Source organism: Loxodonta africana, chromosome 6, assembly GCF_030014295.1.
Source record: "Loxodonta africana isolate mLoxAfr1 chromosome 6, mLoxAfr1.hap2, whole genome shotgun sequence".
In the NCBI taxonomy this organism is placed as follows: Eukaryota; Metazoa; Chordata; class Mammalia; order Proboscidea; family Elephantidae; genus Loxodonta; species Loxodonta africana.
In genome coordinates this window covers 14,929,244-14,944,628 of record NC_087347.1, presented here as the reverse complement: position 1 = coordinate 14,944,628, position 15,385 = coordinate 14,929,244, and the positions used below count along the sequence as shown (strand labels likewise).

Below are 15,385 nucleotides of genomic sequence, written 5' to 3'. Positions count from 1 at the left end.
AACATTACTAAGGATCAGTTTATTATTAAAGTGCATTTTCATTAAATTACTAATATTTAACTGTTATTTAAATAATCTTCTGACTGCCTCTTTTATGCAATATGCTTTTTTTTATTTTTCACAACAGTTCACTTGTCAAAACAAAACTACAAAAGCAAAACGTCTTTAAACCTAGGTTGGGTGGATGAGTAGACAAACAGAAACTCACCTCTAAAAGCACTGTTTCCCTGCACAGTTCGTGCCAGTGCCAGACATTCAGACTGGCATCAGACTGACTGCTAAAACGCTGATTATCTCTTTTTGTTCCTAAATTTGTTTATTTGTGAAAAGACTTCCAAGATGGCTTAAATCTTTAAAAAAAAAAATTGCTAAATTATTTATTGTTTCTAATTGGGGTTATATTGGTCATTTTGTGACTTAATCGTTCAGTTTATGTGTAGATGGAAATAAATATTAATGATCACAGGCCTTCATTCTACACATACACTGTCAAAAGTGGCCATCAGTTTAAAAAAGTTTTTCTGTTTTTGCTGTCATGAAGCATTGTCACATAAATGAACAAAAAGTTAAATTTCTTACTAATCTTTGAAACTTTAATTTCTTTTGAGAAATGACCAGAAATCCAAATGTGTTTGATGTTGGCTTTGATGAAATAAATATCTGTACTATTATTGATAAAGATTTAATTTCATGTTTTATCTTTCTACATAATTTTTTTTATTAAGTTACGTTTGACCGTGAGAGGTTTTTTTTTCCCCCCATTTATTACTGCATTCCAATTTCATATGATGACAGAATCTTAGAATCGAAGAGGTGGTATAGTCTGTTTTAGAATCCAGCCTTCTGTACATTCCATCGTAATAATTTGCAGTTAAAGTTAGTTTATACTTGAATACTTTTATAATTTCCTACATATAGACAGGAAATACTTAGATTTTTAGAATTTAAGTAAATAATTCCTTATTGCTTGTTTCTAGAAAAATTATTTCTCTCAAAGGGAGTAACCCTTCTTTTAATTTTTAATGGACAAAAATCCATCATACTTGTTTCATGGACTTGGATTAGTTCATTGACATAGTTGCTCTGAGATTATAATTCTAAATATCGACTCAGGCTCTAATGTATTAGTAGGCAGCTAGTTTTGTATACTAATACAGAACGATAAGCAACATCATTAAATGTTCAATGTAAGCCCCAAAATGCAAAGGCAAAAACTTAATTATATCAACAGATATTGTACTGACTAATCTTTTAAAACTTGCTTAAATAAACTTAGCCAGATACACTGGCAGCTCTATCAAGAAGAGAATGTAAGATGGATTGTATATTTACAGTGATGCAAAACTAGCTGTTTTATCGCTTCGTCTGGTAATACTTTTCTGGCCTGCACTCAGTCTGGTTTCCCACCAGGAGCAAGAGCTTCAGGTTTTGCCTGTGCTACCTAAAGAGAACTCTGAGATTAAGGCTAGTACATAGACTATATCCCAGATATGCTCCAGGATGCCCGGTATGGGTTTTGTCAGGTACCACAGGTCAGTTGATAAATTGGCTTGTCTCTATCCCAGAAGACTCCCAGTCTCTGGGCAGACGTTTAGGTTAACCATCCATGAGCCTGTATCTAAAATTTTGAGTTTATCTTGACACCATTAGGCCTAATTCCTCTTATAAATCAGCCTTGACAGATTAATTTATCGGTGTGCCAAGATTTGGCTTGCATAGTCTTTGGAAACATGGTTTTCATAACTGTTCTCCTTCTCTCTTTGCATCATCGAGACATCCAGAGTTATTCACAAAGTTGTGAAGTTTTTTTTTTTTTTTTAATTCTCTGGGTCTCTGGGAATATTTTTAGTTGACAGTGACTATCCGTCCAAAAATTGTCCAGCTAATTTTGTGGTTTCCAAATAAATACATGTTAAGCTAGAAAAGATTGCACAAGGCAAAGATTTTCTGTTTTCAGTTGTTCACTCTCTGCTCTGCTTTCATTGTTTTGGACCTCATGCACACAGATGAGCTTCAGCAGAGTAGGTTTGGCCCTGACAGTGAGAGAGAATGCCCAGGCCTCACCCCAGTGTCGTAATCCTCCCATTGTACCAAAACCTCACATTGTAGCAAACCAGATGCCAAGTCCATGTGTCTGTTAAGTATCACACAGAGCTGGTCATGCTGTACCGTTAAGAAAGTTCTCTGAGGATATTGACCCAGATCTTAAGAGATGAGGTTAGAACTGGCGTCCTTCAAATGCGGTCAGCCTTTAGGAAACCTTGGCAGTGGAGCCAGAGAAATTGTGACTTCCAGCTCACACACAGAAAAAATGATGAAGCCTATTATCGCCAAGAAACCCAGAAATGATTGTTTAATAGCTATCTTGATAATTTAAGAACCGTCCTTGCCTTCTTTCACTGTATTGGGAACAGTTTTAAGTTTTAGTCATTCAATTGGAGAAAATATGCTTTGCTATAATTATGTAATCAGAATGCTTGCGGTAACGTTTTCTGAGACTTCATATTTAAATTGATGTCACTTATTCACCATAAATTACTTAGCTTGCTTGATTGTCTTTATTTGTTAAGTATTTGAAATGGCGTTTTCATGGAATCACTTTTGATTCATGTGTGTGAACTTTGTCTGACACCTGTTTACCAGAACCCTCTGTCATTCTCTTCTGGTCATCCATAAGCTGAAGTGAAGTGTGGTTCGTTAGAGGTTTGGTTCACTGAGTTAGAATGTGTACAGGAAATAAAGCATCCTGCTTCTCCAAGCTGGGGGTCTAATGACCTCGGCGTCCCGGCTCTCTTCCCTCTCCAGAGCTATTCTTCCATATTCAGTTTGTTTATTTGATATTTAGAGTTTCAGATGCTGCGTGGTAGCTGGTTTTGAAAACAGTTCTAAATGTTTATTAATGTCTTTGCCGTGACTATTTTCTTGGGGCATGTAAAGGGTGGGAGAAAGGGGTAAGAAAAACTAAAATCATTCTTAAAATGTTTGTGGAAAGTGCTTCGCTGAAGTTTTATGAAAACCTGACGAGTCTTTTTCTCTCCGTTTGCTGTACTATGTAAACAGTGTGACACCATCGCCACAACAGGCTCGGGTCTGTCCTCCCCGTTTGTTACCTGAAGATGGAGCTAATCTCTCCTCTGCGCGTGGCATTTTGTCGCTTATCCAGTCTTCTACTCGTAGGGCTTACCAGCAGATCTTGGATGTGCTGGATGAAAATCGCAGGTGATTGGCCATCAGTGATTCTTGCCAGCTTTATTGCATATTTTTCGGCTCCATATTAGTGGGCTGTGGTGTCTTCATTTTATGTTTGCACCTTCTGGTTTCTTTCTAAGATGCAGTGGTTTGAAAGAGCTTGCTTCGCTTTCTTTTAATTTGAGATTATTGTCCAAAATTCACATTTCACACGATTATGTTCAGTCAGGGAGAGTATTTGATGACCAGGTGTACACAGGAAGTATAATGTTTGGTTCAAAGGCTTTGCTGACCTAAGTACTTGATTCCACTTTGGAATATGCTGAGAGACACTGTTGCATTGAGTGTGGGACGCTGGACTGAAGCATACTGGCTTTTAGTAATTCTTTCAATTTAATCACTTATCATATTCATGCAATTGGACTAATAAAGGAAGCAAATCTGAGAAGGTGATGTCAGTACAGCTGCCAGGACATTTTTTTCTTTCCTCTTAGCTAGGGATCCTTAGGCCTGCAGTGAGAATCCCAGATACTCTTGTCTTTTTTATGTTACTGATATTTTCAGTATTGGTAACTTACCTCACTTTTTAATGTCTCCAAGTAAAATCCTGAGTATTATATACTTAGACTTGTTCATACAAATAAATTTTTATGCAATTCTTTCAGTTTTTATTCTTGCTTTATTACTACATAGTGTTTTACATCTGTCATTGGGGAATAAATTTTACTACTGTATTTCCAAGTTTTTGCAGACATTATTTAGACAGTTCAGAAAGGAAAAAAAAGATAAAATGTGGGGAGCTTTTTTGACATGATGTGGCAAAGTTACAGTCAGCTTCATTTCAACTCAGGACATTTTATATAGTGACTCTGTGAGCCAGTGTGTGAATTTTGATTATCATTTTATTAGACTGTTAATTGGTGAATTTTAAAGAATTTCCAATAAATGTAAGCTGGCCCTTCTAGTAAACTTAGTTTCATATCTTAGAGACTGTTTTTTTGGTATGCCCTGTGGCTTGCTCTGAACAAACATTTTCTTGTTGAGTGCTTTTTAATCCTCACACAAGTCCTGGGTGTCTCACGTACTTCATGAGCATGTGTCAGTACTGCTTGACCAGTGCTAAACCCACAGCCTTTCTAAGCTGCACCAGAAAGATCTTAAGAGCAAAAGCTCATGGCAGTGGTGTGGTGGGGAATGTATGTTTATATCTCTCCAAGGAGAAAAAAGTTTGAATTCAGAGGGTCATTCAGATTCTCTCTCAGTCTTGATTCACCCCACTAAATAGCTGCATGGTAAATCCTTTGCCATGGAATTGATTCTAACTCATACCGACCTTATACAACAGAGTAGAGCTGCCCCATAGGGTTTCGCAGGAATGACTGGTGGATTCAAACTGCCAACTTTTTTGTTAGCAGTCTGTCTCTTAACTACTGTGCCACCAGAGGTCCAGCTGCAGGATACTGGTAACCTGTCGCTGTGGAGTAGATTCCAACTCATTGCCACCTATAGGACAGAGTAGAACTGCCTCATAGGGTTTCCAGGGAGTGGCTGGTAGATTCAAACTGCTGACCCTTTTGGTTGGCAGCTGAGCTCTTAACCCCTGAGGCACCAGGGCCCTGCTGCATGATAGCCCTGGACAAATTACTTCGCTTCCCGGGGTCTCGTTTTCCTTATCTGTTGGAAAAAAAAAAGTAAATATATATATGGATAATAATAATATCTAGCTTCCTGGATAATGGCCTAAAATTCTTTAAATTCTTTATTTAGTGAGCTGGGAGACCCCTCAAAAGATACTGAATATAAAGTACTTGGCACTTAAGAACTAACATTTATAGAAGGCTGTTTTCTCCTCCCTCCTTAAAACAGATTTATGCTTCTCCAAGCATCCTCTTTAATTTTTTAATTACAACAGGTCTTCCTCATTTCCTTAGAAGAAACCAGATTATTAGGTCAGATTATATCACATCAAATGCTATTACAGTGAAAAATATCTAAATGAGAAAGATATTTCTAAATTCTCTATAGATTAAATAATAACTAGATGACAGAGTCCCAGCACATTGAAGTTATTTGTTGCCCTCCCAACATAGTGTTATGCAACTCATAAAAATAGCTACATTTTTTTCTGCATAATAGATATTTTTTTCCCTCCAGTTCAAAAGTACAAAGTCAGAAATCTTACTAATGTAAAGTTTATTTTGTATTCTTTTATTATGAAAAATTGCTTTGAGCCCTAAGTGGTTTCACTTGTTTAATTCTAATGAATTGGTCACTTAAATTCCTTTTCTGAGAAGGGGTGATCTTCTCTTATGCACTTAAATGAGATTTTAAAAATTTATGAAGGAGTTATATTAATATTTTGCTCATGGATACGTACCTTTAGTCTGTTACTTTGGAGCCTGGAGGGTTAGGTTCTTGCCAGTCTTGTTGGATGCTTTCATTGTTGAAAAGTAATTTTTTTTAATTGTATTGAAACCTCTTACATCTAAACGTTGAACAAAGTTAAGCAGAATCGTAAGTGCCAAATCAGTTTTTATTTCTACCATGAGAACTTTTCAGCTATAAGAAATAGGAATGTGAAATTTGGATAATGTTCTGTTTGCATGATTATAAAGTAATACTGCTTATAAAGTTTAAGTGCTTTTATGTTCTTTGCTCTGTGCCTCATTTTTTCCTTTCTGTTTTATCGCTGTTGGCTGTTACGCGGATGCAACAATATCTTATACTTGGTCTTATGGCATCCCATTAGGTGTATTTAAATGAAGCTGGAACTAATTGGCAGAAAGAAAAAAGCTTTCTCCCTGCATAATTATCATAAAATAATGCAGATTCATAGTTGTTTGACATAAGAACTATTTTTATTTTACATTTGAAGAGACATTGTAAAAAGCTTTATGTCATATGTTTTCATTTTCTTATCATCTGAGAATTTAGATGCTCCAAGCCAAGCTCAGTGTGAAAACAAATTTAAATCCTAGGTATACAGTAGGAAAGTTCATTTACACAGGTTAGCACTCTGCATTTGGAAAACGAATCTATTGAAATTTTAGCAAAATACCTGGGACAAGCACCAGATACATTCTTTGATCAGTGGCAGCAGGATTTAAAACACTACTCTGATTTGGTTCTGGCTGGTTAGGATATGCCCATGTTGTTGCCCAACATGTGTTGAGAGACATTTATTTCATTCTCCAATGCAAAGTATTGATTAATATTTTAAATGAGAAGCTTAGTTTCTGTGTAAGTATTTTTAAATATCAACAGCTTAGCACACGTAAGTTTTATTTTTCAGAGAGACTTGATTATTTTTATACAGTTTTTTTATTTTACAGATGATACTAGTTCTGAGTGAAAAGAATAAGAAACCAATATGTGAAAAATTATGTTTATTGCAAGTATCCCTATAAATATATAATTTGGAAGACCTAGGAATGCCAAGTTAAAGTAGATACAGTGTTTGTTATTTATAATTTGTCTTTTTTAAAAAATATATGTAATTTCTGGTCTTCTCAATCAAACTATTTACTGTAGCAGTTTACATTTTTATAGCAAAAAAAACCCACATATTCTATGAAGTCAGACTATAGATCTTACTCAAAATGTCAGTCTAACAAGTTAACGCATTAACTTGTAACCTTGGATTTCCTTCCCTTTTCCCACTCTAATTACAGAACGTAACATTCAACATACTAGTTATCAAACCTAAAAAGATTTTTTTATATGTACTAAATCATACTTACTATAGAAAGTAGTACTTGAGTGACTTTCAGACTTTGCCAAATACCTGTCTAATTTACTTTTATATTATATGTGTCAATTGGCAGTGTGAGAAGACAAAATGAAATACGTTGTGAAAGGTAACTGTATTATTTTCTGGTTCTGCATTATAAAAGGGAAATCTCTGTGGTGCAATATGTAGCATGTGGCAGATCCAGTTGAGCTTTTTTTTTTTTTTGTAATGGCTTTAGGTAAGATGCAGTGGTGACTTAGTTAACCATTCTCATGTTAGTGTTATTTAAGATTGTAGTTAAATAACAGTTTTCCTAATACCACAGAGTAAACATGATAGTAGGATGGGATGAGTTTACAGCTTGTCTCAAGTATATGTCACTTCTCACTCTTCTTGAGCCAACAAGATAAAAGCCTAACTGTCTCCCCAACTATCTATGAATCCTTTATACTCTAAAAAAAAAAACAGTGCCATTGAGTCAATTCCGACTCATAAATAGGCTCCAGAAATTTCTGTAAACACCATAACACCTTTAGGAAATGTAGCTAAACTTCAGAATGTTCTACTATGAATTGACTTGTCAGAAAACAGTGATTTGTAGTCAAACTTTTGTTGCTTTGCCAACTTATAGGGAACAAAAAAAACTGAGTGCATTTGATATTAAATACTACTTTTTTTTTTTTTTTTACTACAATTAAGAATTGCCTCGATAACTTAAATTCAGGCAAAACCTAAGCAGTTACTTAGCGAATGAGGCACTCAAAATGGATGTAATGTTTCTCAAAACCATTTGATGGTTTCGAGACCCCAAATCTCCTTTCTCACATTAGTAAGTATTGCTGTTGACTTTTTGGGATATTGACCAGGGAACACGTAAAGCTTTAGTTTTCTAAGTTAAAAAAAAAAAAAAAAGTGTTGGAGAAGTAATTCCTTATCTAGCTAGAACTAATTGTCTCCTAGAACCAAAGTACATGCTGAGACTGAGTGAAAATCCCCACGAAGTTTTTCAGTGCCCTTTAGTCTTCGTTTTCAGCAGTCCTATATGTCACTCCTGGTTGTCTCTCCAGGTCAGACTCAGCCCACATATTTGATTGCACTTCCTGTCATGTGCTTAAGTCTTTTAAGCGTGTCCCTGATCTTCTCAGCCCCAGAACTGAGGCTAACAGTTTTGCAAGCTGAGGATTGGAATGAGATACAGCTACATTAAGACATCAGACACCAATCAAGATCTCTGAGGTGGGAGGGAAGGAATTTTGTTTTTGGGGATAGAGCTGTTGATTTCAGATGAGCAGCCATGATCATGCAAGTGCAGCCAACCTGTTCTTGACATGTTTCCGAAGTTGCTAGTGACTTTCTTTTTCCAACTACAAGAGAGAAATGAGACTTTGTAGAGTTGTCCTCTGTCTTGAATTCCATAAATTAAAATATAAGCACCAAAGTAAAATAATTTTGTATGTTGGTGCTATTTTGTGACATAAATATAGATTCCCTTTGTTCCTTTAATCAATTTCTCGTTATATTTATTGTAATATTGTTAAATTTGTGAAAGTCATAAAATGGAGGACATATGAGACAAAGATTTTTGAAGTATTTGAGAGATATTATATTGTATTGAAACATACAATATAATCATATTTGACATTTATTTTGTCTTGTTTTTGCTTTTATTTTATTACTTCTCTGTTTCCTGACTCTGTCTTGTGCCTTCTCCTGCAAAAACGCGCCTTAGACCTGTGTTGCGTGGTGGGTCTGCTGCCGCCACTTCTAATCCTCATCATGACAACGTCAGGTAAATTCTGAGACTTTAATTAACAGGGTAAATAGTTGACCAAATGTGTATAATGCACGTAATAGCCATGCCTTTCTATCAGAGCTTGAACTTGTGTAGCTTTTCTGTGTGAATACATCCCTGCTTCTCTGGGAGGAAAAGGGGTCTAAGAGTTTATGACATTTGGTCTCATAATATAAGGAAAAATACTTAACAATTGTGATATGCCATGTGACATCTGAGATATTTTATTCAAATAGTTTTAATAGCTTACAGGGGATAATGTGAAAACACAGGGAAAAAAATCTTAAATCTTGTTTTATATGTACATTTTCATTGTCGCGTGAGATTCTGTCCAGCTTTTCCTTTTCAGTTGGTAATTGTCTATAATGCACCTTCAGTGTGTCGGTAAACCTGTCGGTAAGGCATTATCTTAAATTGAGGGGTCAGCACTGGCAACTCGACAGGACAGTTCAGGAAGTTGAACATTTAAAAGGGGAATTTGGTTTTGAGAGTTTTTATGATCTGTTGATTTAAGCCCTTCTCACTTGTTTTTGCCCATTTCACACTTGGATTTGCTCAGCCTGAGTAATTACTCCTTCCTGTCATGCACAAGGACAGATAGAAGGGCAGGTACGGAAACTTAAGATAATACTTAAGGTTCACAGGGGCCGAAATCCCCATTGAGTTTCCCCCTCTTTTGATAAAACAAAAGCAAAACTGGTATTCTCAGATGCTGTTAGTGGCAATTCTTTCAGAGCCAGTTTTATTTCTTTTAAGCAGAAATGTACTTTCTATAGCAGTAGATTTTCAGCTGGCTGCATTACTTCTTTGATGAGAGGAAACAGGTACATTCATTTTAAGCAAGGGAAGAGGGGAGCCTGAGCTTCTCCCCAATGCAGAGCGGGTGTTAGAAATGAGTGAGGCCTGTGCCCTGGTGCCCCGCCGGCCCCTTGCGGCCCCTCGCCACTCTGCTGACTTGCTTTGTTTCACAGTATTAATTCATTCCATTGCAAGTTCTCTGTTGTGTTTTCTCTATGTTCGTGATCCTTTTATCTTTCTGTGAAAATGTGTTTAGCCAGGTGCTCTAACTTAGTATTTCTTACAGGGTTTTTCGCTCAGATAAATACAGGTTTTAGTTAAAACACAAGTTGTAAGGTAATGTTTTTTTTCAGCTTCGAATTGAGTTATATAGGTAAAGTCTTTTGCCATGCCCCTAGATTTCTTTGCCAGTGAGGCTTTTTTACAGATAACCAAAACTTTAGTTAATTCGGGATTTAAATTGTAAGGAGTCACTTTCATTTATACTTCATTCTCTATGTTCAGTCCAAGCCCCTTTCACCTTTGAGGCAATTCCTTATATTGTTTGATTTTTTTTTTTTTTTTCCGATTATTCATGTCACATGTGACCTCGCGGAAATAGAAAAATTTTATTTGAGATGAAGTGTTGGGAAAGAGGAATCCTGAACCTTTATTTGTTTCATGAATCATTTAAGAATTCTGTTTAAATGATAAAAAGAATAACTGAGGGAGGGTGGGAGGGGGTATTCACTAATTAGGTAGTAGGTAAGAACTACTTTAGGTGAAGGGAGAGACAATACACAATATAGGCGAGGTCAGCACAACTGGACTAAACCAAAAGCAAAGAAGTTTCCCGAATAAACTGAATGCTTTGAAGGCCAGTGTAGCAGAGGCAGGGGTTTGGGGACCATGGTTTCAGGGGACATCTAAGTCAGTTGGCATAATAAAATCTATTAAGAGAAAAATAATTAACTCAGATGTTGTAAACCCATTATTGCAGCATCTATAACCTTCAAAGTTTGCTAACTGATAGGTTTACTCTTGGCATTCTAGGATTTTACCCCTGTTCTCATGAGACAGGGGCATTTAACAAGAGAGCAAGTTAATTTAGCCATAAGAGATTGTTCTAGAGTCGGTATCCGCTATTTCATTGAACCCGCAATCTGGTAGCTGTCATCAGGGTTGAGAATGATGACGCTGGCTGGGAGCACACTACATGACCGTAAAATAATCCATTCTGCTTCCATGCTTTGTTTACTAGACAGGGAAAGTGTCTGGCTTATTTTGAATGCATTTGAAGTGAAAACATGTTCTGATTAGCCCTGTCTTTACTGTGTCTGGATGAAGAACGTAACTCTGCTTCCTCCCCCTTTGTGTGGCGATTTGCGTGTTATAATGGGGACTTGATTGCACCGACACAGATGTGATCCTCATGTGCCAACTCTCTGTGGGTCATATGGGAGTGACTTTTTAATTCAGCTTATCTGTGTTCTGCTCATTCAGAAAAGTTACTAAGGCATGCTACCAAGATAATTATACAAGATATAAAATAGATATACATGTGAAGTGAATTATATGGTGTGTAAATTGTATCTCAGTAAAGCCGTTAATTAAAAGAAGCAAACGTGGAAATCCAGCCAAAGGAGAGGAGTGGTGTTTGTGTGTATTTGTTTCTCAAAAGGTCATTGTCATTCATTGAACAATGAATGAAAAGCACGTTTCAATGTGTTTTCTCTAGATTTGGTCTTAGTGGCTTTTGAGTTTTATTATCTTATATGCAGCCTCTTATTTATTATTGAGCCAATTCTGGATCTGAAGGTAGTGGCAGAGTGTATTCAGGAGAGCTGATAGTTGCTTCTGAGGGAGAACACAGTACAGAGTAGGTGATCAGAAATAAGAGTAACGAATAGAAATGACAAGAAAAGAGGCAGTGAGAAGAGGAGGAGAAATAAAAAAGGATCGGTCTTGTTTTGTTTATTTCCTAATTAGAGTTAGTTATTTTAGTCAGTGTTCCCCCCCAGGGAGTCTGCAGCCTGTGAAACTATACAAACTGTACAAGGATTGTGTGTTGTTACACCCTAGATTGGCCGCCCAGACCTTTTCACCAGGGCTGGTTTTAGCATTACCAGTCTCTCTGAGTTAAAGAGTGTCTCATTTATTATCTTCAGTCAGAATTTGTTCTCATTCTCAAAGTTTCAGGACACTTTCTCAATAATGTATATAGTATATATATGATATATATATATATATAATGTGTATATCTGAAGCCATCCTAACCAATTCAGTTGAAATATTGTAGTAATTCATGTATAAGATCTTTTTAACAGTTTTTTGAGCGTCACTTACCATGTTACATGACTTGACAATTACACTTTCTTCTGTTTTTATATTAAATTGTGTCTTTATTTCTTACCTGCTAGGTATGGCATTTCAAATATAGATACAACCATTGAAGGAGCTTCAGAGGACATGACTGTTGTAGATGCAGCTTCCTTAAGACGACAGGTATTCAATGTACCAAATGAGATCTAATCCTAAATTATATTTGTATCATATTTGGAGTGATAATTCCCAACATGTTATCATTTTCTCACCTGTGAATTATCTATAAAACTATTAAGCAATAATTCCCCTCCACCTGCTCTAATATAATGGTAGTAATTCCTTATGCTTTTTGCAGAGCTCGTAGTGTTATACATAGATGTTGCAGGTTGGATTCCCTAGAAAGCAGATTCTGAGGCTAAGATTTGCATATAGAAAGTTTATTGGAGAATGCACTCAAGATGAACACCTATGGGAGGAAGGGAAGTATTCAGGATTGGGAAGAGGGAGAAGTTGGGCTGCAATACAAGTCATAGCAAAATCTGTAGCCAACCCCACGAGGAGCTCTGAAGCTGGGATCACCCTTCAGAGTTGCCCCTATTTGGGACGAGGAGTCTGGGCCTTCATACCCTCTCACTGCCCAGTCACCGGCTACATGCTGCCCCAGTAAGGGAGCATGAGCTTGGACAAGGCACAGCCAAGGCTAGTGCTGTCCACCAGTGATGCTCCTAGCAGCTCAGGAGTTAGCCTTCCAGTCCTGAAGGGTTCGGGTGGCATATCACAGAGCCCATGACAGTAGGTTGTAGGGGACCCTCTCAGTAACTTAGGAGCCCTGGTAGCACAGTGGTTAAAGAGATAGGCTGCTAACCAAAAGGTTGGTGGTTTGAACCTACTAGCTGCTCTGAGGGAGAAAGATGTGATGGTCTGCTTCTGTAAAGATTTCAGCCTTAGAAACCCTGTGGGACAGTTCTACTCTGTCATATGGGGTGACTATGAGTGGGGATCAACTTAGCAGCATTGAGTTTGGTTTGGTTTGGCTTAATAACTCAGAGAGGTAGATTAAAGAAGGCGGCTATACTGCCTTAAAGAGGAGCAACTGAGGCCAAGTGACAAGAAGCCGATAGGAGGGCATAGAAAGGGACAAGAGTACTGTATTCTTTCTGCTATGGTTAAAAAAGAAGAAAAAGCCACTGCCATCGAGTTGATTCCAACTCATAGAGACCCTATAGTACAGAGTAGAACTGCCCCATAGGGTTTCCAAGGCCGTAAATGTTTACAGAAGCAGACTGCCACATTTTTCTCCCGGGGAGCAGCTGGTGGGTTCGAACAGCTGACCTTTTAGTCAGCAGCCAAGTACTTTAACCACGGTGCCACCAGGTCTCCTTCTGCTGTGGTAAGTTTGCCTAAATACAGTCATGCGCTGCATAATGTCAGTTTGGGCACCATCTAACCATGTATACATCCCAGTCCTTGCTTGCTTCTCTCTCCGCTGCTGCTGCTGCCCTCTCAGCTGCCACTGCTGCCCATTCTTCTGGCCTCCACCAGATGCTCCAGCAGCAGCAGCGGCAACAAGGATGACAAACGGGCTGCCATAAGGTTTCAATATAATAGGCTTTATGGGAGCTGGTTGGTAACTAGGGGTTGTATACAAGTTGGACGTTCGTAATCTGGAAACTGCCTGTATAGTCCAAATCATAGAACACCCTAGTTCACAGAACATATCGTGGACGTTAAGCAACACATGACTGTATGTAATTAGTCTTTCTACCAGAATGGCAATATGCAGTGGCTTCCTCACCTCACTGTCTAATCAAGGAAGGAAGGAAGTATACCCTTCCTAACTCAGAAATTTGGAGAAGGGAAACAGGAGAGGGTATTTAAGTGAATTTAAGCTACCCAGGGTAGCGTTCTTTTCTATATAGTTCTGTTTGTTCCTTTTTCTGTAAATGAAACTTTTGTGTTTGTAATAATTCTTTTTGACAAGTTGTTACGCTTTATAAGAATCTGATTGCTCCATGCATTAAAACTTAATTTTGTTTTGTTTTTCACTTAGATAATCAAACTCAATAGACGCCTACAACTTCTAGAAGAGGAGAACAAAGAACGTGCTAAAAGAGAAATGGTCATGTATTCAATTACTGTAGCATTCTGGCTGCTTAATAGCTGGCTCTGGTTTCGCCGCTAGAGGTAACCTCAGCTCTCAAAAATATTTGTCCCAACAGCTAGAAATATAAAGAATTTGTAAACTTCTTTGTTTCTGTCTCTGCATTGTATGCCGTTTTATAGTCCATGCTCTGGAAATGTATTTCTCTGAGAAAGGAGGGGAACAACCTAGGTGTCCAGAAGTGAAGGTATACTCGTCACTCGGCTGTGTTCACTTTTACCCAGTTCTGCAGTAACACGTACATGAGATCTCCCTCTGTGTGTTTTGTACATAGACCCCAGTTTGTCTTAGAAACGGATTGATTCTTTGCCTATCAGCCTGCACAACTAATTCTCTAAATGGGAGAGAGAGTGCATAGTGGATAGATGTAAGAAAAGATCTGTAAAAGAAAAACAATTATTTTGTCCTGTTTCTCAAACACTGTTAGGTGAAACAGTTTTTGTTACTAGACATTTTTTGCATCCACAGGTCAACATTAACACTTTTGAAGTCATGATCAGGTGCCAGATTTAAGAAAATCAAGCCACCTAGTATCTCATGATCGTCTTTAGTAAGCAGCTGTACAGATTAAAATAATTCCTAACATTTCAGCAGTTTATCTAATATGTGTGCCATGTGTGCATCCTTATTTTCATTTTAGTTTTGCAGTTGGTTTTCTATAAAATACATTTTTTACTAAGCCCATGTATGAATGATTTTAAAATTGACAGAATAAGGTCCGGATGTAGTGTATTTAATAAACTGTCAACCAAAGCAACGTTTGTGTATCGAAAGATTTTATTTTATCGTATTGTGCTGTGAGCAATACTACGTATCATATTAGGCCTGAATGTGAGTCTTCAGGTATGAATCTGCGTTTTACATGAACCTGAATCTTCCTGTCTCAGGAGCAAGTAAAGCAGGTAATGACCTGGCAGGTGGCAAGAGCCTGTTTTGCTTCCTTTCAAATCTTCGTCCTGGTAGTGGTGGGCACTGGTCGCATCGTAGGTGGTTTTCTAATTTGTAGTATCCATAAAGTGGTTCAGATTAAAATATTTGTTGAGTTGGGTGGGGTTGTGTATACATTTTTCATTGTAGTATTTAGTTGCTAATACACTAAATACATATGCAAATACCTTATATGCATGCGAAACCTGGACAGTGACTAAGGAAGACCTAAGAAGAATTGACGCCTTTGAATTAGGGTGTTGGCGAAGAATATCGAATATCCCGTGGACTGCCAAAAGAACAAACGAATCTGTCTTGGAAGAAGTACAGCCAGAACGCTCCTTAGAAGTGATGATGGCACGACTTCCTCTCACGTACTTTGGACATGTTATCAGGAGGGATCAGTCCCTGGAGAAAGACATCATACTTGGCAAAGTAGAGGGTCAGCGAGAAGGGAACACCCTCAAGGAGCTAGATTGACACA

At 37.5% G+C, this 15,385-nt stretch overlaps 1 protein-coding gene across 8 annotated transcripts in view; it reads left to right on the top strand.

The window, feature by feature from the left end:
• The window catches only part of MFF (mitochondrial fission factor), a 35,735-nt gene extending 21,004 nt beyond the window's left edge, over positions 1-14,731 (top strand). For 3 of the 8 annotated variants that reach the window (XM_010597641.3, XM_023557823.2, XM_010597640.3), the window contains 5 exons: positions 3,061-3,219; positions 7,014-7,046; positions 8,649-8,708; positions 11,909-11,993; positions 13,864-14,731. In XM_010597641.3, coding sequence (XP_010595943.1) covers positions 3,061-3,219; positions 7,014-7,046; positions 8,649-8,708; positions 11,909-11,993; positions 13,864-13,995 — 469 coding nt within the window. In that variant the 3' untranslated portion in view covers positions 13,996-14,731. The remainder of the gene's footprint in view (positions 1-3,060; positions 3,220-7,013; positions 7,047-8,648; positions 8,709-11,908; positions 11,994-13,863) is intronic. The other 5 variants (XM_023557822.2, XM_010597644.3, XM_064286616.1 and 2 more) reach the window with 4 other exon arrangements.
• The last annotated feature ends 654 nt before the right edge of the window (positions 14,732-15,385 follow it).